The following is a 27,691-nucleotide window of genomic DNA, read 5'->3' as shown; positions in this document are numbered from 1 at the left end:
TGCGAGCCACCTTCTGACACTGTAGCAAAATACTGGAGACAGTCAGTTCACAAAGAAAATATTTATTTGGGCTCACAGTTTGGGAGGTTCCAGTCAGTGGTCAACTGCTCTGTTGTTCTGGGCCTGTAGCTGGGCAGCACGTCATGGGGGGCATGTGGCAGAGCCAAGCCACCCACCTCATGGCCAGGAAGCAAAGAGAAAGAGCCTGGGGTCTCACAGTCCCCTTCAAGCACACTCCTAATGACCTAAGGACCTCCCATAGCCCCCTCCATCAACACTGCCACCCTCTCCCAGTAGAGTCCCTCTGGGGACCGAGCTTTTAACACAGGGCTGTTCAACATCCAGGCTGTGGCACACAGATGCCACACTAGGTGTCTGTGATTGGGTTCCCTGTCCTTTCAGGGTATCAAAACAACAGCTGGTGGAGGAGTTTTCTGTTGTACACCGACTCCCCGCCGAGAAGCCCAGGAGAAAACGAAGGGCATGTTTAAGACGTCCGAGGAGCACTGAGGCTGCAGCTCAGTGGTCAAGTGTTGCCTCTCATATGTGAGGCACTGGGTTCAATCCTGAGCACCACATAAAAGTAAATAAGGGTACTGAGTGCTCATCTACAACTAATAAATATTAAAAAAAAAAAAGGCGTCTAAGGAAGGCACCAGGGAGGAGCCGACCACAGGCGGTTTGAGGGACACCAATGTGAAGGATGAGAAGTGCAGAGGGTGAGTCTGACCTCAGGGCAGAGGCCGCCTTTGCAGGCACCTCCCACAAATGGCTGTGTCCAGCAGCTGGCCAACTGTCCTAGAAGTCAGATACCAAAGAGGTGTAGAGCATCCAGCTGAGAAGAACTCCAGGTTCAGGAGGAGGCACTCTGGCAAATGACCCAGACTTTCAGGGTCATACTGCCCCAAAGCGTTAGTTTATTATTATTTTGTGTACCAGGTATTGAACCTGGGGGCACTTTACCACTGAGCTGCATCCACAGTCCTATTTTTTATGTTGAGACACAGTCTTTCTTGTTAAGTTGTTGAGGCTGGTCTCCAACTTGCAATCCTCCTGCCTCAGCCTCCCGAGTCACTGAGATGATAGATGTGCCACTGACCCAGCCAGGGTCACAGCTTCACAGTAGGTACCCTGCAAACATCCAGCCTTCCATGGATTACCAGCTTCCATTTCATTCATCAACTGAATTACAGTATCAGCCAGTTCACCGGCAGCTTTCTAGAAACAAGAAAGAAAGAAAGAAGCAAGAAAGAAAATATTATTTTACTTTTTTTCCCCCCTAAGGTGAGGTCTCACTACATTGCCTGCTGGGAGCCATTAGCCAAGTAGGTATGACAATTTCCTTGCCAGCGTACCCCATGTTGCAGTGACATTGAATGTACGTGACCTTGCTCAAGGACCAAGGCAGATTAGGGTGTTCCCGGTTTTAAGATAATCGTGTTTAGGGCGTTCCCAGTTTAGGTTCCAGGTTTAAGGTTTAAGACTATTCCTGCTGGGAATAGGGCGTATCCTGCTGCCTGAGTTCCCCTTGAGTTCTCACGGGATTCAGACAATATATTTTGGAGATAGAAGCCCAGTGGAGGTGAATTTGGGCAGAGAACGTGGATTTGGGAAGAGAACGTGGATTTCCCCAGAACGTGATTGTAGACGGCTGGTGTGAGTTCGGGAATAAAGAGTTGCTGTTTGAATCTACAAGCTGTGTGGTGGCTCGTGATTGTGTGCCCAGCCAGACTGCGGCAATTGCCCAGGCTGGTCTGGAATTCCTGGGCTCAAATGACCCTCCTACTCTGGCTTCCTGAGTAGCTGGAACTACAGCATTGCCAAGCTTGTAAGATATTTGCTATACATGATTTGGCATTCAATAGAAAACTATCACATACCCAGAAACAAACTGAATGGCTGAATTTCCATAGGGGGGAACAAAATTTAAAGTCATCTGATAAAACTGCATAGAAATAAACACACACACGGGTAAAAGTGGAGGGAATCTGGATATGATCGCATCTGTGTCCATACCTTGGTGATGTTTTACTCAGGTAAGAACACAAGAGATCTCACTTTGATACACACACACATACACACACACACACACACACACACCCCAGAATAGAATCTACAATTATCTCAAAGTAAAAAATAAAAAATTAAGAAATACAAAAATAAGAGATCCAAATAGTGGAGTTATAAGACCCTTGAAAGCAATTATGAAGTCACTTTCATAATTGAAACACTGGAAGGCTATTATATTTGGGACATTAGAGAACAAATTGGAGAATTTCAACAGAGAATTATAGACTATGAAAAAAGAATCAAATGGAAATCTGAGAACTGAAAAATATACTACCCAAATTTATGAACTTAATAGATTTAACAACAGGCCAGATGCAGGGAGGAATTTCTGTATTCAAGAAATCAAACGAAACGAGGGGAACATGGAGTGCCGAGAAGGGTTAAGCAAACATCAGGGCACCGCGCAAAAGCCTGACACACAGGGAGCCCCGAGGAAATGGGAAGTGGGATCAGGGCAGAAATGATATTAGAACACATAGTGTCTAGGAATCTTCCTCAAACTAGTGTCTAGGAATCTTCCTCAAACCATCGAAATACATTGAGCCACAGGTTCAAGAACCTCAGGAACTCCAAACATGGGAAATGCAAAGAACACCACAAAGAGGGCCTGAAAGTGAAAAAACCTTAAATCAAAGACAAGAGGAAGATCTTAAAAGCACCCAGAGAAGGATGTTCTATTTTCCAAGAAGCAACAGCAAGAAGGATAGCTTCCTGCTGTGACTTGAATGTGTCCCCTCAGCTCACGTGTTAGAAATGCAACCCCAGTGCAGCCAACCCAAGGTGGCTCCCTCTAATTCTGATGCTCTTCCCCTTCCCTCCCTGTTCAGCCATGGGATGCACAGTCAGATCGCCTTCACCAACTGCAGGTGCCGTGCTGTTGGCCTCCCCAGCCTTAGAACTGTGAGAAATAAACTCCTGTTCCTTATAAATCACTCGGTCTTGCAGAGTGCAGTGCTGCATGCCTGTAATCTCAGTTACTCTGGAGGCTGAGGCAGTGTTGGCAACAGGTCCACCTTGGCCCCTGGAGCCCTACCTCCACTAGTTTGTTCTGCATGCCAGTGTGGCCAGCTCACAAGGCCATGGCGAACTTGCGGTTTTTCTGTTCCTGCTTATCCGTCTGAGATATATGTATCCCACGGGAATGCCTTGACCTTTTCTGGTCTGATGGACTTATTGTTAAGGGAGGTTTCGGTACCTGACAATAATAGATGTTAAAACTAAATTTCTCCCCCCTCCCTCCTGCTTTTGGGTAGTTTTCCACTTCTGCTGCTTGGGGTATAAAAAAAGGTGTGTTAGCAATAAAGATTATTATTGACTCCTGGATGAAGAACCTTGGTGTCCTGTGTGTCTTTTAACCTCGCCGTCCCTCGCCGGACTCGGCTCCCTTGGCCGGACGCGGCAAGGCAGGAGGATTGCAAGTTCGAGACTAGCCTCAGAAACTTAGCAAGATCCTGTCTCAAACTTAAAAAATGAAAGGGCTGGGGATGTGGCTCAATACTAAGATGTCCCTGTGTTCAATCCCCAGTACCAAAAAACTAAAAACTAACAACTCAGTCTCAGTTAAAACTCAGCACAAAATGGAGTAAGACAATAACTTTTCAATAAAAGGAAGGGAGAAAGGAAGAAATCTCCCAAGTGCTGGAAGGAAATAACTGGCTCCACAGAATTCTACATTCACTGAAAACATCCTTTAGAAATCAAGAGAGAGGACCCTGAGCCAGGCATGGTGGTGCACTTCCATAACCAGCTTGGGAAGTGAAGGCAGGAGGAGTGAGAGTTCGAGGCCGGCCTCACCAGCAGAGCTTCCCTGAAGGAAATATTAAAGAAAGTGCATTAGGGGGAGAGAAAGTAATCCCTGGGGCGAGCATGGAGATTCCAATGGAGACCACCAAAAAGGATGGCTGTGTACCAAGCTAAGTAAATATTGATGGAAAAAAAACAAAAGCGATTACATCTTGTGAGGTTTCAAACCCATGACACCAACAGGAACAAAAGGTGGGGGAGAGACACACACAGGTAAAGTAGTTCAATGTCCTTCCTTTGTCCTGAAAGTAGCAAAAATATGAATTTACATTAAACTTTAACATGCCTAGGAGCACTGTTATTTGTCCTATGGTAACACTAAAAGATCTGTGTATTAACATGGGACTCACAAGTTATTAAAAAAAAAATGGAATGATAAAAATTCAAAAGAAGACCAAAAAGTGAGAGAAAAGGTGGGACAACAGAAAACAAATGGCAAATTTGCTGATTTAATCATGAATTTAGAGAAGACTATCAGACAATGCACAGATCACACACCCTAGCCCTGGAGGATAAGGAACTGCCTCCAACGCCCATCTCAGATGACATCTCCCTGGCCATCGTTTTTTGGAGGTGTCAATCTTTTGTCACTGAGTTTAAAGAGCCAGGTATTAGGAATAAGATTATGCATAAAAGTTTCCTAAAAATTCCCAGATGGTTGCAGATACAGATAAAGTATGTGATATTTTAGAAACTTAGCGGGGGGGAAAAGTAAAGTGGTATTTTTTATGTAAAGCCTTGACCTAATGTTTAAAAGCCTAACCCTATTTAGATCTTGTTACTGCTCGAGTACATAGGAGATGTCTAAAGTGTTACAGCAGTTGTTTATGTTTAAATTGTGGGTGTCAAAGATCAGGAAAAATAGAGTGGTTATTTTTCCTAAGTGAAATAATTCTTTTCTCCACCCAAATTTTTTCTCTGAAGTTGCTGGCATTTGGGTCAAGGTTTTAGTAAAAGCTACATTTAATGACAGTAGCACAAAAAAGGTCAAAGTAAATAAAATAAATGTAACGTACATGAGTGATTACTTTAAATATAAAAAGATAAATATTCCAATGAAAAATTAATATGTCAATCTGAATTTAAAATTGTCATTTGAAAGATTCAAATTAAAAGGATAAAAAATATATACTGTGAAAATATTGACTAAAAGTTGGTATACTTAGTGTAAAGTACACTTTAATACAAAAAGCACTGATAGGGATAAAAGGGACATTTCATGATGATAAAGAGTCAGTTTTGGGGGTGGGGGTCTAGCTCAGCAGTAGAGCACTTGCCCAGCATATATGAGGCCCTGGATTTGATCCCCAACACTGCAGGGAAAAAAACAGTCAACCTCTTAGGAAGATATAACTATTATAAATTTGAATGCACATATGAACATAGCTCCATATATATAAAATAAAAAGTGAAAGAACCAAAAGGAAAAATCTAGAAATCCAAAATCATAGTGAAGTAGTTTAACACACCTCTTTCTTTTTTTTTTTTTTTTTTTTTAAATATTTATTTTTTAGTATTTGGCGGACACAACATCTTTGTTTGTATGTGGTGCTGAGGATCGAACCCGGGCCGCACGCATGCCAGGCGAGCGCGCTACCGCTTGAGCCACATCCCCAGCCCAACACACCTCTTTCAATAACTTGTAGAACAGACAAAAATACAGTGTGGGTACAGAAAATTTAAACAAAATGATCAACAATTTTGACCCAACAAAGTGACTACCGAGTAGACATCCTTTGCAATTTCACATGGAAAATTTACTGATTATGACAGGGCAAAATCATACCTCCTCCCAGAAGAGGACCACACCCTAATCCCCAGAGACTGTCACTATGTCACAAGGCATCTGGGTTGGATATTAATCGTCCCACCAAAGGCTGATGTGTTGAAGACTTGATCCCCAACTCAGGGTACTGTTGGGAGCTGGGGGTGAGGTGGAGGAAGGAGGGCATTGGGGGCGCATCCTTGAAGGGTGCTTCTTGTCCCCAATCCCTTCTGCAGCTCTCTCTGTTTCCTGGCCACCCTGAGGTGAGCAGTTCTGCCATGTTGCTTCTGCCTCACCACAGACCTAAAAGCAATGGAGTCAGATGACCATGGACTGAAACTTCTGAAACCAAAATAAAGCTTTCTCTTTACATAATTTTTCTCAGAAATTTTGTCACAGAATGGAAAGCTTAGTGACAGGCAGTGGCAAAAGAAATTAAGGCTGCAGATAGAATTACTGTGGCTGATCAGAGGAAACAGGACCCTGGATTATCCAGATGGACCCAATGTCATCACGCGTGTACTTAGATACGGAGGAGGAAGGCGGAAGAGCCCGTGTCACAGAGAGGCAATTGGAGACTCAACCAATGGTTGCTGGCTTTGAGATGGATGGGGCCATGGCCCAAGAAGGAACCCCTGGAAGCTGGAAAAGCAAGGAAACAAGAGTCTCTCTTAGGAAGGGATGCAGCCCTGGGGACACCGACTGTGGCTCAACAAGACCTATTTCAGACATCTGACCTCCAGGACCATCACAGACAACAAGCTTGTGTTGAGTCACTAAGTCTGCTATAATTTGTGTGGTAGCAGCAGGAAGCTAATGCACAGCTGATCGTTTGCCGGATGAAAGCACGTTTCAATAAACTCTAGAGAATGAAAGTGTTGGGAAAAGTATAAACGGCAGCCATACCCCAGAGAAAAAACCCCAACATGGCGCCTAAGCACCTCTTCTTCCTACCTTCTTCTTTTCTGCAGTGGCGCGAAAAGTTCCCGCCCGTGTGAACTCTCCCGCCAGCGCCAATTTCAAATCTCGCTGGCGGGGAACCTTAGCCCCAATGAGAACTAATTCCTGGGGTCCGGAGCTGATATCTGAAAGAACTTGCCAATAAACGGGTGGCCTGCCATTTATCTAAGCCCTACCATCTCCCCCTTAGTTCTATATAAGCACACTGCTTTTTGCAATAAAATTGGAATTCTCCCGGCGAAGTGTCTTTGCATGGGGAATTCTTTCAGAAAGCACATGGGGTGTGAAGCCAGATATCAATAATAGAAGAAGCTACATAACGCCCAGATGTTCACAAACGAAGCAAAACACCAATGACTCATGGATCCATGAATGTGGATCAAGGAAGGGACCTCCTTGATTAGACCATTTGAGCCAGATGACAACGAAAATATGGAATACCAAAACGTGTGAGATGCAGAGGGAAATTTGTATGCTGAGAGGGAAATTTTTAGCCTAGAAAGTGTATGCTGGGAAAGAGGAAAAAAACAAACAAACAAAAAGAAGGAAATAATAAAGATAATAGCAGAAACTAATAAAATAGGAATTGAAAAATACTACAAAGAGAATAACATCATAAGTTGGCTCTTTAGAAACAAGGAATCAGAATGGTTAAATTTCAGTGAACAGGGAAGGAGGAAAAGGCAGGGAGAAAGTTCTGGAATCATGAAGTAGGCTACTTGGGGGCCGAGCCAGGTCGGGAGCCACCAAGAATGAGCCCCAGGGAGTTGTGACACAGATTTGTCACAGCTAGCATGGAGCCAGCTCTGCTCTGGGAAAGGACACAAGCCATGAGCTGAGTCCCACGTCCCACCATGAAGCATAAAGGGGCCTCGAGAGCCTGCTCTCTGTTGGGTCCTGTGAGGAACACAGGGTGGAAAGAGGAAGAGGGCCAGGTCCTGCTCTTCTGAGGAGGAGACAGGATTAAACCACAGGGAACAGAGGGGAAGACAGTGACAGAAACATGCACCACACCAGACGGGAACACAAAGGGCTCTTCTGGTTACACATGATGGGATCCCAATGTGGCAAGTTTAGGCCAAAAGCCTATAAACTCCTCTAACAAAAAGGAGGGTGAAGGAGGAGTAGGGGCAGGGTGTAAGCAGGGAGGTGAGAACAGCCTGGAGGGTGGGGAGAGGAGGGAGAGTCGGCGTCTGGGGCATAAAGCTCACAGGACGGAGCAGCAAGAGGAGATACAGCAACTAAAAGAATGAGAAGGTAAACTCCATTTCGTATGCTGTGTCGAGACGCATTCCACTGTCTTGTATGACTAATTAGAACAAAGGAAAAAGAGAGAGATGTGGGTACCACGGCCCACACGAGGGGCCTTGACTGCCAGGTCATGGCACGTGGATGTCACCTGGCAAGCGCTGGGGCTCCGTGGAGGAGGGAAGTTGTTAAACAGGTGGGACTGGTATGGAGAATGATTAGACAGAGCAAGACTGCCGTCGGGGAGTCCCGCCAGAAAGCTGGGCAGCAACACAGCCAGGATCGTGGTGTGGTGCACGTGGGGAGGGCCCCGGGCGTGGCCAGGAGGGCCTGTACTGGGAGCCAGGAGTCAGACCTGGCAGATGTGACTGGCCAGAGGTGGGCTCTGTTCGTCAGCTTTGGGCTGTGACAAAATACCTGACAAGAAGAGCTTAGAAGAGGAAAAGTTCATTTTGGCTCATGGTTTCAGAGGTTCGATCTGTGGTCAATCGATTCCATTGCTCTGGGCCCAGCTGAGGTGGACATCAAGGAGGAAGGGTGTGGCCTAGGTGCACTGCCCACCGCTTGGTGGCCAGGAAGCAGGGATGCAGGGGAAAGGACCAGAGGAAAGACTCACCCTTCCAGGGCACACCCCTAGTGACCCACCTCCTCCAGCTAAATCCCACCTGCTTACAGGTACCACTCAATCTGTCCATTCAAATCAGGATGACTGGGGAATGAGATGGAAGGAAACCCTGCTACTGAGGAATAAGTAGGTGATTCAAGGTAGCAAGAAATTTGAGAGCGCTGGTGAAGCACAGAGGGCAAAGGAAGAAAAGCCCAAGAAAGGGGCCAAAGACGGAGGGAGGTCTGTGGAGATGCAGGAGAGGGTGTCAGGATGGAGCAGCAACTATCAACCGTGGGTGTGCACCCATGTGCCTGGGAAGGTCCATGTTCCTGCCCCTCACCATTCTGGTGCAGTGGCAATCTGCACTGTAGAGTTCTACAGGCGCTGCCTCCATGCTAGAGCCTGAGGAGGGTCATGGAGAGCAGATTCCAGCCTACAGGCCGATGGAGGCAGGAACGTAAAGCTGGAAAGTGGGGCTTTCAGATCCCATGGCTCAGGAGGTCACTGGCAACTGTGAAAGAGGCAATCTGGGTGGTGTTGTGGGAGTGGAAGCCAGATTGCAACAGGCTGAAGACTGAAGGGGAGGTGAGAAAGAAGACAGCAGATGTGGACCCCCTGCCGGAGGAGTCTGGGTGAGAGGCGGAAGTGAGAGCATCATCTCACTCAAAGGCCACCTTCCATCTCCCAGAGCGAGCTGGCAAAGAGGACTAAGGAAGACTGGAGGCTGAGTGACACATTCCATGGACCCTCACAACGTGCCAAGGCTGCAAGCTGGGAACGGCAGGGACCTAGTGCACTTCAAGCTGCCAAGTCTCAAAACCAAAATCATTGTAGCTGCCTTCTGTCTACACACTCCAAATCCAGCCCACTGTCCTCACCACCTAAGTGATCTTCTTGGATCTTAAATAAGACTTGTTACTGCCCTGCCTGAAATCCTCCAACAGCCACTCTCCCCCGTTCCTACCTCACTTGGGGGAGGACTGGAGTTCCTGAACCCAGCATCTGAACACCTTCTGTCTACTCCTACTTCCTTCTGGATCCTCACTCCCCCGGCCTCCCACCTGCACTACATTTGCTCTACATCCAAGCTTCACAGGAGCCTCCAATAGTCCCCCATAGAACTATTCTGTCTCTTGGGCTGGGGATATGGCTCAGTTGGTAGAGTGCTAGCTTCACATGCACAAGGCCCTGGGTTCAATCCCCAGCCCCACACTAGCAAAAGAAAGAATTGTTCTGTCCCTACTGATCTGTGCCTTTGGTGGAATCAAGGTGCTCATCTTGCTCCTCTCTGAATCACTAACACCTGGCCATGGCTGAGCTCCCAGTAACTGCCAGGGACAATAGAGGTTCAACCCTAAAGTAAGCATGAAGTAAATGTTTAAAATTATGGAGTTCCTCAAGCACCCTTTGATCCACCCAATGTAATCTGCAATGTAATCTTCTGGCTCTTTCCCCTCCCCTTCTCCTAATTTTCGTTAATTGTCCTCCCGAGAGAGCGACCAGGACTGGGCGACCTTGGAGGAGCTTGTGGCGCGATGGAAAGAGCACCTGGGTTCTTCTCCAGCGTCATTACCTTGTTTCCTTTAAGTGGTTCCTTAGCTTCACTTTAGTTCGGGAGGGAACGTGGATCCTACCAACTAAAAGTACTGAGGTGAGAACTGAGTGGGCTTCTGAGAGCCTAATAAAGTAGCAGCTCAGTGTCACGACGCCAATAAAATTTGCATTTGTTATTTCAAATGTCGAAAAAAACCCAAGGTAATACCGCTTCTCCAAGTTCCTCCAAACCGAGAACTTCTGTCTGTCCCTGGCTCCTCGGGCACACTTAAGACGACTATAAGCGAAGCCCCGCCTCCCTAGCCTGTAAGTCACGCCCCCTTCCGTGCAAACCCGTGCGTCGTAGGTCCCTTCCACATGATTGACACTTTTATACACCAATAAAAAGTGAAATTCCTGTCAACGTCCGGTGAGGGGGCAGGACTTCCTTGCTGGTTGCTAAGACACTCTTGTTTGCTCCTTGACAACCCTGGCGGGGGTGCGCTGGCTGCGGCCCCGGCTCCGGCCCCCGCGGGAGCAGGTGAGGCCCCGGGGCGCGGCGGGCAGCCAGGCGGGGAGGGCTGGCCTGGAGGGAGGGCGGGAGGCAACGCGGGGCGGACGAGGCCTCGCCCACCGCCGAGGCCCCACCTCAGTCTCCTGCCTGCTGTTCCCCAGCCCCAGGACCTCCCCCCCTTCCCTCCGCAAACCCACCAGGGGGACCTGCGTGCTGGGTCGCGACAGATTCGCCGTCGCGACTGTGCAGGCCGCCTCTCCCCACTACCCGGCGCCCCGTCCAGCTTTGGGCTCGCTCAGCCTCTCTGATCCGACTCCCCCAGCACCGCGATTCCCCAACCTTTCGCGAAGTAATCCACCTTCCGCATCTGGGCTGATGGTCACCTTCGCCTCGGCCCAAGACTGCTTGGCTTGGAGAGTTGGCAACTAGTGGGACTCTGGACTGGTCATTACCCTTTTGGGGACGCAGTCTCCCCATCTGTAAATGAGAACTCGGTTTGAATGATCTCGAAAGGCCTCTTGGACTTGGCGTCCAAGGATATTATTCTTAGACCCCACTGTAGGTTTTCCTGAGGATGCTTTCTCCGCGGGAGGAAGTGTGTGTGATGCGGAGAACTGGCCAACCTACTTTAGATTCCTACTTGCAGGACCCTTGCAAGTTACCTAACCTCCCTGGGCACCAGTCTGTGCATATATAAAGCCAGCGCATCTCCTTTGGGAATTCTGAGGATATGAATTGAAGTACAGAGTTCCGCCCAATGTAGAGTCAGTATTTGTTTCTCTTCCCTCCCCACATTCCCCCCCCCCCCCCCCGCTCGGGGAAGTATGAACCAATTTCCAACAGCATCAGCTGTCATTTCTCCAGTTGATTCTCAGATCCGCATCTCCAGTTTTGATCGTTTGCCTGTGCTTTGTGGTTAGGGATACGGATGAGGAGGCAGGAAGCAATCAATACAGTGCTGCACCGGGTGGGACTCAATGGCTTCCCTTCTGCCTCTGGTCATCCACGATTCAGCGATTTCCTACTCGTGACTAGATTCTGCCATTTGCACATCTTGTCAGCGACTTAAACCTAATAGTTCTAAAATCAAGCTGGCCTGCTCTCTTACCCCTCTGCTGGTTTCCCTGGTGTCTGTCAGTAGTGTACTCATCCTTCTAGGGCATCCGCAGTCACTCTACTGTGCCCATGCCACTTGGGCAATTGTCAGGTTATTCTGAACCTGTCATCCTCTCCATTCCTTAAGCCACCATCCTGGCTCACATCTTTAATGTCTGTCACCTGGGCTTCCTGACTGCTGTCACTATCTCCTCTCTCCACAGATGAGATGATGACAGCAACACACAACCCACCAAAACACACAGCCCTGACACCAACCACCAAGGACACTCTAAAGGGCTTCCCATTCCCCGCCCCCCCCACCCCCCCCAAAAAAAAAGCCACTTCTTGAGCCTGGGTTTTAGGGTCTTTTACATTTCCACAACCCAACCCTAGCCTATTTCTTTCTTTTTGGCCAAATTCTATACTGCAGTCAAATTGGACTATTGCATTTCCCCAGAAAATGCTTTGCACTTTCTGCCTAAGTGCCACTGTTCGGTCATCTCACTGCCTGGAAGGCTTCTCACCTGCCCACCTGTCAGGATCCCACTTACCTTTGAAGGCCTGATTCCAGTGCTGCCACTGCCCCCATCCCCAAGCTTTTCTTGCTGTCCTCTCTTAGCCTCCTTCTCCCCCTCCAGAATTTTCTTCCCTCTTCTCTACATCTGTCTTGTGACCCTTTCTGGAACGGTGAACCATAACTCCTTGAGGCATGCATGTTGGTCTGTTCGACTGTAAACTCCTTGAAGGCAGGGGCTCTCTTGCTTAAAGTAGTTGAAGTCTTATATACCTGGGTTGGAATCCCAGCTCCTCCATTTATCAGCTGGGTAAAGGATCTCCTTTACTCAGACTCTGTGCTCCTCAGTAGAATAGGAATAATGGTGAGGGAAGGGACATCTTAAATGTCCCTTAAATGTGATTGGATAGCTTTGATAGGTCCTCTCCCTTCTCAGAGGCTAATGAAATATAATTTTTGTGTGTGTGTGATGCTAGGGATTGAATCCAGGCCCTTTTGCAAGCGAGGCAAGCACTCTACCAACTGAGCTATGTCTCCAGCTCCTGAAATATAATGTAATTACAATGTTCATATTTCTTGGACTTCTGCCATGTGGTCTTTGTGCTCCGGGACATCTAGAAGAGACCAGATGAAGTCCCTCAGCCTCAGGGAACTGTCTGGACTCTCAAGGCTTGGCCAAGTCGTGATCGGTTGTGAGATGTCACCGGCAATTAGCAATTGTGAATGAGTTTTTAAGAAATAAATCAGTGCTGGCTGAGTCCAATTTCTTTCTGTGATAATGTCATTCTTAGTCCCTGCGTTCAAATCTGTTCCACCAAGTGGGAAAGACGAGGGGTGGGGGAACTGCCGCCTGCACGCAGCTGCTCTCGCTCGGCGCTGGTGGCTGCACGGCCGTGACTTTCTGTATCTTGACAAAAGTGTTTGGGATTTCATCCAAATTTGGGTATGTCCACGAGGAGGTACCACCCTAGTCAGTGTCATTTATCACATGGTGTTAGACACAGATAGCTGTGGGAACTGCCAATCTCTACTAGTCGACAGATGTCCCTCCCTCCCCCACCTCTCACCCCGCTTCTTTCCCTTATTTTCTTCCTCCTCCCTCTCATGTCTAAGGCACATGCAGTTTTCACTGGACCTCAGTAAAGTGAGAAAATTGAAGGACAGTGTTAACGAAACAAAACAGAACAGCCTGTGTGTGTGTGTGAAAGGTGGCGTCTTTCCTCGAGGAGCTGACCTTCCTTCTGCAGTCGTCTCCTTCTTCCCATCACATCTCCCTCTTGTACGGCAGGCGACGTGTTTAATGTTCTTACTTAGCAAAATGAAGACTGGCCCCCTGGGTTTGCCCCCGACTCAGCTGGTCTGAGAGCCCAGGCCTCTGGGAAGCCCAGCCTTCCACCCTGACCTGCTGTGGCCCTTCCTCCTCACCTCCCAGCTGTGTTCGTTTGTTTGCTAGAAGGCGGAGCACAGGCGAGTCAGGAAAAGGATGTGCGTGACCAAGGTGCACATGCGTGCATCCAGGCCGAGGCTGGGAGCAGGAGGCAGGCCTACACAGATGGCAGCACCCGTGGCTGCCGATACCGGAGTGACAAGGGAGAAAACAGAAGGAAGTAGTCAGAAAATAGATCTGGGCTCGGGTCCTGGCTCGGCCCTTGCTGACCGTGCACCTTGGGCCAGCCATAGCCTCCGAGCTCAGGTGCCTGGTCTGAGAGTCGGGTGCTCATACTTTGCTCGTACTTTCCTCGTAGGCCTCACCAGGTGGAAGGGAGAAAATGCGTGTAAAGGCACAAAGTGACCACACCCTGCCACCTGGGCCTGCACCTTGTGACCTTCCTCCTCCAACATTAACGCGGTGGTTTGCACACAGTAGGAACTTGGGAAATGTTGGTTTGCTGGGCTGAATGTTTCGAAGTGTGAGTGCTAGTCTATGAGGAAGGATATGGAAGGTTCCCATCAGTGACGGAGCTGATCCCTCTGGGAGGGAGAGGCCCCTCTTACTCCTGGTCCCAGCTGAGAGAACCAAGGCCGGGAGCAGTGGGCAGTTGTCTGACCTTCCTTCTGCAGAACTGAGATGTGAATCAGACCTGCCGTGGAGGCTGCTCTCGGAACCACCATGACAAGCTGGTGGCCTGCGGTCTCTCAGATGCATTGTAGGCCTTAGATCGTGGAAAGCTATGATTAAGGCTGTGAGTGACTGGGCTCCCCCACCCATCGAGCCGGCAGATACATTTGGCCTATTTCCCAGAGTCCACTCATTTCCCCACCCCTCCCACGCACCCTGCCCCTCTTATGTGTTCTCCATAACGGCTTCAGAAGCAAAATAAAAAATGGTGACTGAGGTCAGTGCCACACAAGAACAGGCTTGGCGACATGGGGGAGCCCTGCCTGTGCCTCTAGGCAAGGCCGTGAGAGGAACCTGGGAGGGGGATGGTAAAGGGCACCTGGGAGAGCAAGGCTGTCCCTGGCTTTGTGTGTCACTTGGGGCCAGGTGGCAAGGGGCCAGGCTTCAGCACCTAGCACATTCGAGTCCCCTGGCGTGGACACACTTACATTATTAAAAGGCTCTTTCCAGCCTGACATGACTTCTCTCAGGCACGTGCTCATTCACAGGGGAGATTGATAAGGTCATTAGAATGCCTAGTCCTGCTATTTTGGGTAGCATCCTTTCAGCAGGGTTCTCCAACCATAGCTGAATGACTGCATCTGGACTATAATAATACAGTGTCATAAAAAATCCTCGTGCCTTTCTGTACTTGAAAACACACCATCTCCAACCACACATTTTAACCCTGTAAGTCCCATCCCTTGTACACAATAGAAGTATATGTAGTATAGCAAAGGCTATTTACAGTAATAAATCACAGTCCTTAATAAAGTTGAGCGAGACTTGGCCAATAATAAGGTGGTGGTCACAGAGAACAGGCCAAGAGCAGCGCAGAGACCTTGAACATCTGTAATCTCCTGCACACGAGGTGGACCTGCATCAGCTTTCTGAACATGAGAAGATGGGAATCAGTTTCCTGTTTCACGGAGCAGACCAAGGCCTAGGTAAATTACTTGCCGAAGGTCAGAGAGCCAGGAAGTGGGAAGAATTGGACTTCCTGGGCTGGGGATACAGCTCAGTTGGTAGAGGACTTGCCTAACATGCACAAGGCCCTGGGTTCAATCCCCAGCACCACAGGAGAAAAAAAAAAAAAAAGAATTGGACTTCCCTTCTGGAACCAGCTTTCAGACGTACATGTTCTGACTTGAGGGCCAAAGCAGTCCTCTCCTCTGGGCCGGGCCCCATACCTGTCCTGGGGCCTTTCCCTCTTTGGTTCCTAAAGAATAGGCTCAGGTAGGCCCCTGAGGTCCCGTGGGCTTCCGCAGGACTCTGTAGGTAGAACAGGATGTGAGCAGCTGCCCAGACCCTGCCCACCTGGGTTGTCGCGCACAGTGGCTCTCAAGTCCCTTCTGGCCTCCTGCTTCTGGCACTTTTAGCTCCAAGGATGAATTGAACTGAATTGAAATGTTTAGGTGGAAGATGCCTCAGCAGCTGCTTCCACATTTGAAATCATTCCCACTTGAACTTCCCAGAGAGCCCTGGGACACTTTCATTATCAAGGTAGCCACCGGCTCTGTCACCCCTTGAGGAGGGTGGAGGAGGGGGCAATACAGTGGCCATCCTAAAACTGCCAGGACAGGGCGGGACTGGAGAAGGGCCTTAGCGGGATGAGCAAAGGTAAACCTGACCAGAAAGTCCAGCCAGATGGAGCTGGTGATCTGCCAGCACATGCAGAGACAAACAAAAACTGCAATATCAGAGTGGCTCAAATGCCCAGAATCATGAGATAAGAGGAGCCATCTGTCCCCTGGGAAATCAGAAAATACCAGCGTAGTGGGGCGGCAGAAACTGGTGCCAGGCTGCCAGCCCCGCCCAGGAAAGCCAAGGGAGTGCTGTGGGCTTCGGAGGCATCAGAGCCCAGCCCAGACGGGAAAGCATGCTCAGGGAACTGTGCTTGGCACCCAAGGTCACAGTCACCTTAGAACACTGGACACTGAAAGGGAAGATCAGAAACTCACATCACTGTGGGACACCTGAGCTACACTAGTGGCCAGGCGCGAGCGTGCTGTGAATGCCACCGCGGGTGAAGCCAGGAGGCCCAAAGAATAAAGCTGCAGAGTGCTCGTGTCAGGGTAGCACCTGGATGCCATCCTGCCTCTGCTGCTGCCTGGCTGGCTGGCCTCGGGCCGGCGTGTGAGGCCTCCTGCCTCCATTCACCCAGGCCCTGACTTGCAGGTCATCATCATGATGAGCTGCATAAGTGCATGTGGAGCGCTTGGCATGGTGGCTGGAACACAGCACGTCACCTGTGACTATCTACCTGTTAGCCAGGCATAATAGCACCCACCTACAGTCCCAGCTACTCAGGAGGCTGAGGCAGGAGGTCCCTTGAGCCCAGGAGTCTAGGGCCAACCTGAGCAAGATGAGGCCCTGCCTTAAAAAAATGTTTTTTAATAAAATATTTACACCTACCAGTTAGTTCCTGTGGCAGGCATCCTGAGTTGAGTAGTGGTGCAGTAAAAGTAAATTTATTTGGGAAAGTGAGACATGCTGTAATGTTGTTTGGCTGGATTTGTTCAATATAGATTATTAAAATAGTTCCACTGTCGCAGTGATCTGTGCTCGTGTGTCGGTACTGCTTCTGGGATTACAAAGCCCTTTGAATTGATACATTGATAAGGATAAATCAAAACATCCAGACATCCAGCAGTGCGCCCTGTCATTTCGGACCCAGGCCCATCTCTTTAGGAAAGGCCCCTTCTGTTGTTGATACTAGATTTGGCGGGGGCCCTGCGTGGGTATAAGTTTTATAACTTCCGGTCATTCCCAGTCTCTCTCTTGGTCTCCCTGGGAAGCAGGTGGAGAGAATGACACGTACCGCCACGTGCCTGGTGTTGCTTTCCGTGCCTTGTCTCATTGAGTTCTCGTGGTGGCCCCTTTCTCATTGTGAGAGAGACGTGACTGTCCCTGGGTTGCTGATGGGGAATCTGAAGCCCAGGCTACTCTGCTGGTCACTGCAAACCATCACCAGCACCCAGTCTGCCCAATTCTGGGCCAGCCAGAGAGGACTCAGTGACCTGAGAGGGACAGCCAGGGACAGCAATGGACCTGGTGTGCCAGGGAAGGTACTGCGTGGCACTGTCCAGGTCCTCACAGATCAGGTCCTGCAGGGAGGACCCCTCACTTGGCAGTAATCCTAGATTGACAGTTGTCACCTGAACATTTAACTTCCTGCCCACGTCTGCTGGAAAGTAAAGCCAGTGCGTCGTGGGCACAAGGAGAAGCCGCATTTGTTGATTGCTAGCATGAGGCTCCATCCTGGGCCTGGCCCGCAGTCAGCATCTATCTTGACAATGACAGTGTGTTCTTACAGCATCTCGCGTTGACTCACCCTCCGTCTGCAGACTTGCTGGCCATTTGGGAAAGGATGTGGGGGAGTTAAGATGGGGAGGTGTCAAATTGTTACTGAGACGTTTCTAATTTGTGATGTGTGGTTCTAAAGCCAAGTCTCCTCTCCTGGTTTTCCTGTTTTCTACAGCACCCCTTGGGGAAAGACATTCTCTGCTCCCACCAAGTTGGCAGGGCGTGCTTCCTGAGTCTCCTGGGCGTCCTTATTGCCAGTGCCGGCACCTTCTGAGAGCCCCACTCTCTCCTCCCGGGAAGGATCATGGGAGAAACAGAAGGGAAGAAGGATGAGGCGGACTATAAGCGCCTGCAGACCTTCCCTCTGGTCAGGGTAAGCCCTATGGGAGGGAGACACAGCCCAGGGCCCTTGCAGCCTGGAGAGAGGTGGGTGGAGCGCGTCCCCTGCAGGATGGTGGTGCCAAGAGGAGGAGGCTCTGCTGGCTCAGATCTAAACATCCAGGGGGCAACAGTGATTCATCCTTTCATTCATTCATTCATTTGCCAAGTATATATTTAGGCCTCTTGCTGTATGCCGGACATGGTTCTGGGCACTGTGGAGAGGGTGGTATGTGAGACAGATGTCCCTGGCCCACGTGAAAGGAATGTTTAAAGGACACGGTTGCAGACAGTAAGTGCTACAAAGCAACACAGAGCCGGTGTGCGGGGCGAGCAGGCAGAGGCCAGCATTTTTGGAGAAGCTCCTCAGATCGGAGACCAGAATGGAGTTAGAGAGTAGGCCTCGCAGAGTTGTGGGGGAGGACATTCCCAGCAGAGAAACAGCAGGCCCAGGAGGCCCAGGAGGCCCAGGTGGGATGGGCACAGAATCCTGGAGCAGCAGAGAAAAAGGCCCCATGGCTGGCCCAGCGGGCAGGACATCAGGACATGAGGGTCAGAGTGACGGAGGAGCAGACGGGACAGGCCTGGCGGGGCTGCAGGGAGGACTATGGCTAGGAATGCGGGTGCGTCCTGAGGTCAGGGAAGCAGGAGAGGGCCTAAACCGAGGTGTGATGGTTCTCTTTTTAAGATTACTCGAGCTGTTGCAAGAACATGGGCTTGGGACGCCAGGTGGCAGTGGGGAAAGCAGGGAGGCCCAGATGGAGCAGCGGCTGGGCAGGGCCTGGAGGAGGCCTGGAGGCAGCAGGGCTCATGGGGGAGGGGCCCGAGTGAGGGGAGGAGGGTTGAGGACTATTCCCAGAGTGACCAAGGAAGGGAAGATGTAGGAAGAGTAGGTGTGTGGGGAAAAGTGACTTTTCAGATATCTAAATGAGGTTGTCAAGGGGACAGTTGGACATGGGAATCCAGAGCCCAAGGAAGAGGTTAGTGCTGGGGAAGAAGGTGCGGAAAGCCTCTCCCTGTATAGAGGACACAGACAAAGTCCCCCGGAGCAGAGAGTGGGCACGGCTGGCCTTCCTGCAGCTGGGAGGAGGCCAGCAAGCTAATTAAGAGAGAGCAGCCGGAGAGGCGCGGGAGGCACAGGAGCCCTCGGAGTGGTGAGGCTGTGCCTTCTGGCTCTGAGAGGTCTAATTGGAAGCCACACCACCACTGCCCCCAAGCCCGGCCTGCCCTTCTCCCCTTGTCCTGGCTGGGCCTTGGCACCTCGCAGGGCACCTAGGCTCCAGAGCACCTGGACTCCACTCCGTGCCATACCCCTTGGCCTCAACTGCAGGCCTGTCAGGAGTTGAGTCCCCTGCCCGAGGCTGTGCCAGGGAAGTCACCTGGTGTCTGTGCCTTAAGCATGAAATGGAGAGGCCAGCCAGGGAGGCCAGGCCGTGGGCTAAGAAGCCTCTCTTTGTTTGTCCCCTGCCCTCTCTAGCACTCGGACATGCCAGAGGAGATGCGAGTGGAAACCATGGAGCTGTGTGTCACAGCCTGTGAGAAATTCTCCAACAACAACGAGGTACTGCCACCAGCACAGGCGGCCCCTCGTGTCTCTGCTGACCCTGCGTGTGAACAGAGTGGCCCCCGACCCCTGTAGCCAGCGCCAAAGAGTCCTGCTAAGACTAGGCCCAAGGCTTCCTGGGATTCAGTCAGTCTGGAGGCCAGGGAGAGAAGAGGCTGCTGCTGCCCGGGCACCGAGGGTCACGCCCAGCCTAGAGGGAGAGAAGCCCGAGGGTCTCTGCAGCCCTGCCCCAGACCCTCAGGTGGGCTGCTGGCCCGGGCAGTCCCCAGGGCTCCATCTCAGTGGCGAGCAGAGGCCCGCCCAGGCATTCATCCACGCATCCATCATCCATCCAGAGGAGTGAGGGCCCTCTCCATGCCAGGACTGTCACCGTGGCCGGGATGTGGCCAGTGGGCTTGTTTCCAGGGGTGGTGGGAAGGAGCCCGTGTCGCACAGTGGTGGGAGGCAGATCCTGGGCACCTGACTCTGGCCGAGCAGGCCAAGTCCCTGTCCCATCTCGGCCCCTCCTGCTCCCAACTCTCAGGCTGGCCTTTCTCATCTCTGAGCCCAGCAACCTAGTCTGTTAGTTCAGGATGGTGGCCACAGCTCCTCACTGGGCAGCCTTGGTTTACTTACTGAGCCTATGGGGACAGAGGGCTCGGCGTGCGCCTGTCATGGTGGTGGGTGGTCCTGGTACACAGCGATGCCGGAGCATGGGCCGCACCCTGCAAGACGGGTGCTCTGCCCCTCACCAGACCTGCTCTTCCTGCTGGGGAAGCTTCTGGAGAGAGCCAGCACTGAAGGCAGTGGGCTGCCACCCTGACTAGGACAAACAGTCTGCCCTCTCCCTGAGCCCCGTTAGGACAAGGCCTTTCACCCAGGCGCCTGCGGGACAATGACAATCCCTTACAGTCTGCAAACTGCTCTCGTGTCTGCCATTTCATGTGGTCCCAAGATCAGCTTTGTGCCCCATCCTGTCAGCTCACAGCCGAGGACTTGGTGGCCTGGCCCAGGATCCAGCACTGAGCACAGAGGCCGACTCAGCCCGGGGGCTGCCCTCAGCCCGAGCCCTCCCGCCCGCCCTCGCGGGTTCCCTCCTGGCTGGTGAGGGAGTGTCTGGTTTTGCTGTGTGATGGCCCTGGCAGGAGGTGGCCTGTGGGGAGGCCCTTCCTGAAGGTTCTAGGAGCAGGAGAGCAACAGAAATGGTGCCCCAGGACCATGGTGCCAGCTGATGCCTGCCCCTCGCTGCCCCCTCACGAGCTCCCTCTCCCTTCCAGAGCGCCGCCAAGATGATCAAAGAGACCATGGACAAGAAGTTCGGCTCCTCCTGGCACGTGGTGATCGGCGAGGGCTTCGGGTTTGAGATCACTCACGAGGTGAAGAACCTCCTCTACCTGTACTTCGGGGGCACGCTGGCCGTGTGTGTCTGGAAGTGCTCCTGACACTCTGTCCCCTGCAGGGCTTTGTCCTGCCCCTGCTCTGGGATGGGGAGCAGCTCCAGGCAGGTCCTGGCTTTTCCAAGGAGTTTGGGGTCTTTTATTTTTGTCCTTGTGTACCAGTGTCTTGAGCCACGCCAGTGTGAGAATGAATTCGCCACTCCCGGCTCTCAGCCCTCCCACTGGGTCCCAAGCTACCGGTGGGGCTGAGGCAGCCCTCTCCCTGTAGGGAGGGTGGGAGTGACAGGGTAGGGAGTGGGTTTCTCCTGAGGACACGCCATCCTACCTTTCTCCAAGGGTGGCTGTCCCCTGGCATCCCTGGAGCCCGCTGCCTTCCATCCCTGTGCTGCTGGGAAATGCCCACTGTCCTTGTCATTAGTGGCTATATGAAAGTGGCCCCAAGAAGGAGCCTGTCCTCTCAAGGGACACGGGCAGCTTCTTGTCCTCTGGGGAAGTGGTGACCACCCCCCCTGAAGAAGCCCCTTCCCAGCTGGACCCCAGGTGCACAAGCCACCACATCCCACTGGACCTGCTCTCCCGGCCCGGCCTTGGCTGAGGACCAAGCAGTCCTCCCATCTCCCCTCCCCGCCCCAGGCTGCATGACCCTTGTATGCCGCCTCCACCAACCGCGCAGTCGCAGTCGAGAGCGGGGCCCTCGAGGTGTCACTGAGCCTCGGGTGAGACGCCTGGGCCAGGAGTGCTCTCACCGCAAGGCCGCTTCAGCAGGGAACCTGGCCTGCCGTGGCTTTCATCAGGGACCGCATGCCGATTTGTACTTCGTATCTCTGCTGGGTTTTCTATATTCTTTCTGAGTGTGGGGAGAAGGGTTTAGTAGAAGGGGACGAATCATATTTTACACAGCGGTCTTATTTATATGAATGTTTTGGTTTTTACAATTAAAATGACCAAAAACTGACCCTGGTCTGCAGCCTCTTAAGGTTAGATGGATCCGTGTCTTCAGGCTTGGCAGGTCCCCGGGGGCCTAGGAAGGTTCTGGCTAAATGCAAAGCCCTGTGCCACACACGGCCACTCACCCTGGCCCTGCCCTTCTCACCCATACTTCGTGGTCAGGGGTGGTCAGCGGCGAAGGCTGTTGGGTGGAGCCAGACCAAGCTCTGTAAGGACGTTTCCAGGCCACATAATGGTGCTCAGCTCAATGGTTGTGTATTCAAAAGCTGTGGGTGCCAGGCCCCGGGAGTTGGGGCTGCAAAGATGGAGACCCTCTGGCAGGGCGAGGCCTGAAGCCTACCCTGACTCCGCCACGGTGAGGGCTGCAGCGCGGTGGGGGACAGCGGAGTAAACTCACGGACAAGGAGCGGTTGTGAACGGGAGCCACATTTCAGAGCCAGGAAGCCCCTTCAGTCCAGGACCAGAGAACACCAGGCATGGCAGCCTGTCTTCCCCTTGCCCACAGGTGCTCCCGAGATGGTGCAGCCAAACACAGGCCCGGAGCCTGGGGCCTTGGCCGGGTCCTGCCCTTCTCGGGCCATGTGTCCAGTTGTCGCAAGATCTGTCACCAGATCTGGCAGCTGGCATTGCAAGGAAGACCAGTGGGGTGAGGAGGGACCTTGCGGCTGTGCTGGGTCCTGAGCTGAGTGCAGAGGGACGGCCGGGAGCAGGAAGGAGGAGCAGGAGTCGCTGCCTCAAGGCCAACCCTCCGGCCAGGGGCTTGCCATCCTGGGGGCTCGAGGACCTAACCTCAGCAGGCCCTGGCCCTCCAGACTTGGTGGCCAGGCAGCTCACTGGCAGGCTGGATCCCTGGGCCTCACCAGGTGCTGCTGGAGAGATGGGCTCGCGTGCAGATGGCAATAGAGGAGTGAGGCGGGGGTGGCGCCGGGGGTGGGAGGGGGCCGGGGCCTGGAATAGCCGCGGATCCACCGCCTGCTTTGCATCTGTTCTGCTGCATGTGGGAGCCCGCAAGTGAGGCTGGCTCAGCCTCGGCGGGGTGGCGGGTGGCGTGGTGGCCCCAGGAGTGTAGACCCAACCTCCCCAGGTCTGGCCGGGTTCAGCCTTGCTCCTAGGGCTTCCGCACCCCGGCTGTGGCCTGTGGAGTGGAACAGGAAGCGCCTGCCTCCCAAGCCCTAACCCGCAGTGGGGCTGTCGCTGCTGGGCACTCCTGCCAGCCCCCCAGGACTGGGCCGAGCTCACGAGATGGGCCTTGTGCAGTGCCCCTCCCTCATGACACAGAGCAGTGGTGCCACTGGTGGGAAGCCCCCCCCATCGCATCCCTCTGTGGCAGACCCTCCTGCTCCCAGGGTGGCATGGTCACTGTTACATAAGTGACCAGGGCCCGTGGCAGTTTCCCATGGAGGCCTGTGACAGCCAGTTGCCCTGGCCTCCCCACAGGCTGCTGGAAGAGGAGAGGGACATGACCACAGAAAGCAGCCATCCTGCTGGCCGATGGCCCACAGTCTAGTGAGGGAAGGGACCTAGGGATGGAAGAGCAGCGCACAGCCTCTCGGGAAAGTGAGGCAGGAGATGGCGAGTTCGAAGCCAGCCTCGGCAACTTAGTGAGACCCTTCTCAGAATAAGCAGAAAGGGCCTGGGGTGGGGGGTGACTCCGAGGCAGAGCGCCCCTGGAGGGGGGCGGGGAGCCCGCTGAAGTGTAACTTGCTAGTAGAGAGCAGGTGGGGTTCAGGGAGTCCTGGGCTCCAGGAAGGGAGGCTGATCATTAGAGGCTGGGGAGGCTTCCCCAGGGAAGTGGTGTGGAAAGAGGCCTCGGCATTTCCTGGGGCCGGTGAGCGGGGGGGTTCCCCACCACTGGAGGAGAGGGGCTCCCCTGGGGCTGGAGGAGGGGGGCAATCTGGCACAGGGTCCAGCTGAGAGGCACCTCCACAGCTGTCCACCTCGCAACAGCCGCTGCCTCTCTCAGAGCACAGGGCTGTCCTGGGTCTGCCTGACACCAGGTCCCCACGCCTGGTGCGCCCCGTCCACATGAGAGCCCCGGTGCCTGGGGTGAAACGCGGGTCCCTCCACCGGGGCCACAGCCCCACCAGCAGAGGCTCGCCTCCCTTGAGTAGCCGCGTGCGCCAGGACACTGAGGCCAGGACACTGAGGCCACCGGCGTGAGGAGGTGCAGGTCCAGGACTTGGCGACCAAGAGGTGGCCTGCTGCCTGCCCGGGGGTGGGGGCCACCTTTGAAGCTGGTGGGGCTGGTGGGGAATCTCGGGTAGACGTTTAATGTCGCCGTGGAAGTGTACAGAGCAACCTAGCATCTCATTTAACCCTCCTGCAGCTTCTCCAGAGGACTGGCCCTAGCAGGCAGGGGTGTCTGGGGGTTGTGGAGTCCCAGCCTGGCCACTGTCACCACCCTGCTCCCAGTCCTCCTCTGAGCAGACTCCTTCCCTAGCTCTGCGCCCTGGGTCTGGGAGGGGAGGGTGGCTTGGCCACAGCAGCACCCAGTCCCATTTTCCTTTGTTCTACTCAGTGTATTTAAGGCAGCCTCCTCCCACCGCCAGCTGCCACTTCAATCCCTGGAAAGGCGGCGGGGGTGGCGGGGGTGGCGGGGGCGGGAGATGGGGAGTATTAATCTGCGCCAGGCAGGCATTCATCGATCTGCTCTGTCGGGTTTACTTCTGTCCCTTTGGTGAGGATGCCACTCGTGTCCCCTCTTCAGGTGAGTGGAAGGGATTTGTTGGCAGAGCCGGGTTCACTGGGGGCTGGCACCTGAGCCCCCTTCAAAGCCTCTCAGTTGGCTGCCAGCTGGCTGGGACAGGCCACCTTGCTCCTCTGCGCCCAGAGTCCCACCTGCAAAGTAGGACCCACAGCTCCGCCTGCCTCCCCCCCGGGGTTGACTGTGGGCCCGGGGGACGGGCGGTGGCCATGAATGTGCCCGTGCCTTGAAGTTGCCAGGGCTGGTGGAAGACTGGGGTCAGGGCCAGGGTGCGAACCACCCCCTGCTCCTGGGATGAGGCGTGGGCTCTGGAAGGCTGGGCTGAGGGACAGGTAGGGCACGGCTTCCCGGCCCCTGGGCACCCCCCAGAGTCACAGCAGGGGAGCCGGCGGCCACACGGGCACACCCAGTGACCAGCACCCACACGGCTGGGATCAGATGATGTTCATCCTGAGCCAAGAGAGTCCCAACAGCAAGCGCACCCGGGGACCATGCTGTGACCAAGCAGTGGCCCCACTGTGTGTGCTTCCAGCCTCGACGTGGCCCAGAAGTGAGCCACGGAGGTTCCGTGAGGGTCCCCCACCTCACAGTGAGGAAATGGCTTCCCAAAGATCTCAGGCCATGCAGAGCGGGGCTGGCCCAGGCCGCGGTGCACCGGCAGCACAGGGCAGCCGGAGAGACCCCAGCCCCTCCAGGACACCAGCTCCATGGCACCCCAGACATGCATCCAGTCACTTGTGTCACTACTGGGCTGTGTGCAGTGTCCACCCCTGCTGCCCCTGAGTAACTCAGTAGCTAGGACTGTGACCTGTGCTTCCCCACGGCCTGGCACAAGGCCTGCCTGCAGCCAAAATGCATGTGGCCGGTCTCGGTGACGCACTTAACGCCAGCAGCTCGGGAGGCTGAGGCAGGAGGATCGCGAGTTCAAAGCCAGCCTCAGCAACTGGGAGGCACTAGGCAACTGAGTGAGACCCTGTCTCTAAATAAAATGCAAAGTAGGGCTGGGGGTGTGCCCCTGAGTTTAATCCCCGGTACCAAAAAAAAAAAAAAAAAAGAAAAAGAAATATATTTTGACGAGTGGGGGAGGGAAGGAAAGGATGAATGGACCAGTGGATGGGTGGGCGGTGGGGTGGATGGTGGGCGGTGGGGTGGGTGGTGGGTGGATGGATGGGTAGAAAAGATGGAAGAGACTTCTCCGGGAGGCTCGTGGTGGCAGGCACATCTGTAACCAGGAAAGCGCCTGATCCCTCTCCTTTGACTCCGATGCCCTCTGCCGAGCTCCCAGGCCTGCCACAACAAGCCCCGGGTGTCGGGTCTGACAGTACCGACACGGCTGGGCTTCGACCTGGTTCTTAGGATGAAACCCAGAAGCAGCGTGGGTGGATTCCCGCGGGGGAGCCCCTTTGCTCACAGGGAGCGCGCGGGGAGCACGTGGGTGTCACCATTAGACCTGGGTTCTAGCACAGTCTTGCCACTTGCCAGCCATGTGGCCTTTTGTGAGTCCCTCTGTCTCCTGAGCCCGTCCTCCGTGTGTATGGAGTGGGGAGAGGTCCTTGCTCCTGACCCCAGAGGGCCACTGGGAAGGCTGAGGCATGGTGGAGGGAAGGCCAGTGCAGCCTGGGTAGCTTCCGTGGCCAGGTGTTGCCCGGGGGCCTAGCCAGCAGCAAGCCAGAGGCCCTAGGCCTCGGCTGCCCACGACAGCAGCTTCCAGCCTCATTTGCAGACGGGGCCCGGCCTGCTGTCCTGGTCCTCCCAGCGGTCACTCAGCAGGTATCCCAGGAGCTCAGGTGAGTGCTGAGCCCACTCGGGACAAAGGGACCATCCTGGCCTGGGGGTGGGGACTTTAAAGAGGCTTCCTGGAGGAAGGCTAGCAGGGCTGGGGGTGCCTTCCCAACAGGAACCTCTTCAAGCCCTTTCTAGAGCCTTCCCTGACCACCGTGGGCTCAGAACCTCCCTGCTTTTGACTGCTCTGGAGGTCTGGGGCCTGTAGAAGCTGAGGGGCCTGGCAAGATCCTCCGTGGCACTTAGCACAGGGTTGCGTACACTTCTGGCGCTCAATAAATGGTTATTAAGTGAACATCCTTGTCATCCATTAATCAGAACTTCCTGCCAATTTTTTTTTTTTTTTTTTGCCAGATTCTGCTGGGACCAGGGACACATGACTGTTATCCTGTGTACTGCAGTCAGGCCTCTGGGGGAGCCAACAGGATCACGAATGTCCTGGGGGCAGGCACCAAAGAGGCACCTTTGAACTGCATCTATTTTATTTATTTTGGTGCTGGGGATTGAACTCAGAGATGTATCTACCGCTGAGATCCATCCCCAACCTTTTTTATCTTAAGACAGGGTCTCACTAAGTTGCTGAGGGTCTTGCTAAGTAGCTGAAGCTGGCCTCCAACTTGCAATCCCCCTGCCTCAGCCTCCCAAGTTGCTGGGATTACATCAAATGTGCCAATGAGGCAGGAGAAAGGCTTAAAACAGGCACAAAGGAAATTTGGGCCCCCTCTGGTTCAGGTCTCCGTGTAGCAGGGCTGAGAAACTACAGGCACAAGCCAGGCCATCAAGGTCAGGTAGAGCTGTGTAAGCAGAAAAACAGTGGGACATGTGTTGCCTTGTACCCAGACCCCCACCAAACAAAGGCACCGATCAGGTAACCTGATTGGACCAAAGGGCACGCCTCCGATGACTAATGACATCGAGCACCTTCTCACGTGTGAAGTGTGTGAAGAGCTCGTAGACACTGAGTGCCTCACCCAGCACTGGGTTGGGGGCTAGCTTCTTTAACCCTGTAGACTCACAAGAGCCCCTAGAGAGAGGCCACTCTCCGGGATCCCTGTCTTAGGGTCTTGGGACCTCCCACCGCCCCTTTGGGAGCTATGCTTTCTATTACTTTGTTTTTCTATTTTTTTTTCTTGTTTTTTAATTTTTAATTTTTTAATTTTTTTTTTTTTTTTTGGTACCAGGGATTGAACCCAAGGGTGCTTAAAAACGGAGCCATGTCCCCAGAACTTTTTATTTTTTATTTTTGATACCGGATCTCGCTAAGTTGCTCAGGCTCTCACTAAGTTGCTTAGGGCCTCTCTAAATTGCTGAGGCTGGCCTTGAACCTGTGATCCTCCTGCCTCAGCCTCCCAAGTCGCTGTGCCACCGCACCCGGCCTTTTCCTGTTATCTAATACATCCTGTTACTTTGCTGTCACCCTGTG

The 27,691-nt window shown here is 53.2% G+C and overlaps 1 protein-coding gene and 1 long non-coding RNA gene across 4 annotated transcripts; one reads left to right on the top strand and one right to left on the bottom strand.

The window, feature by feature from the left end:
• Positions 1-46: 46 nt before the first annotated feature.
• LOC124082986 (uncharacterized) lies at positions 47-10,276 on the bottom strand. The gene is made up of 2 exons (XR_006848581.2): positions 10,027-10,276; positions 47-1,218 (listed from the first exon to the last, which is right to left on the bottom strand). It is a non-coding gene; the product is annotated as an uncharacterized LOC124082986 (long non-coding RNA).
• A 135-nt stretch (positions 10,277-10,411) lies between these two features.
• Dnal4 (dynein axonemal light chain 4) lies at positions 10,412-21,789 on the top strand. Of its 3 annotated transcripts, XM_058574275.1 has the most exons (6): positions 10,449-10,527; positions 13,858-15,157; positions 17,692-17,889; positions 19,372-19,455; positions 20,715-20,813; positions 21,468-21,789. In XM_058574275.1, the coding sequence occupies exons 3-6, from the start codon at positions 17,821-17,823 to the stop codon at positions 21,474-21,476; spliced, it is 261 nt and encodes an 86-aa protein (XP_058430258.1). In that variant the 5' UTR covers positions 10,449-10,527; positions 13,858-15,157; positions 17,692-17,820; the 3' UTR covers positions 21,477-21,789. The 3 variants fall into 3 exon arrangements, with proteins under 3 accessions (XP_046285697.1, XP_058430258.1, XP_046285698.1); XM_046429742.2 differs by having other exon boundaries at positions 10,459-10,527; positions 20,715-21,789; XM_046429741.2 differs by lacking the exon at positions 13,858-15,157 and having other exon boundaries at positions 10,412-10,527; positions 20,715-21,789.
• Positions 21,790-27,691: the final 5,902 nt, after the last annotated feature.

This window comes from Marmota monax, unplaced genomic scaffold (genome assembly GCF_021218885.2).
Source record: "Marmota monax isolate L192 unplaced genomic scaffold, Marmota_monax_Labrador192_F-V1.1 WCK01_AAM20220418_F8-fsc00051, whole genome shotgun sequence".
Taxonomy (NCBI): domain Eukaryota; kingdom Metazoa; phylum Chordata; class Mammalia; order Rodentia; family Sciuridae; genus Marmota; species Marmota monax.
Note: the sequence above shows the minus strand (reverse complement) of the source record. Positions and strands in the feature narration are given on the sequence as shown.

Bases quoted from the DNA above. Each gene is read 5' to 3' on its own strand.
- Dnal4 (XM_046429741.2), top strand. From the start codon at position 17,821: ATGGGAGAAACAGAAGGGAAGAAGGATGAGGCGGACTATAAGCGCCTG. The intron at 17,890-19,371 runs GTAAGCCCTATG...TGCCCTCTCTAG, and splicing joins AGACCTTCCCTCTGGTCAGG to CACTCGGACATGCCAGAGGA. The intron at 19,456-20,714 runs GTACTGCCACCA...TCTCCCTTCCAG, and splicing joins AATTCTCCAACAACAACGAG to AGCGCCGCCAAGATGATCAA.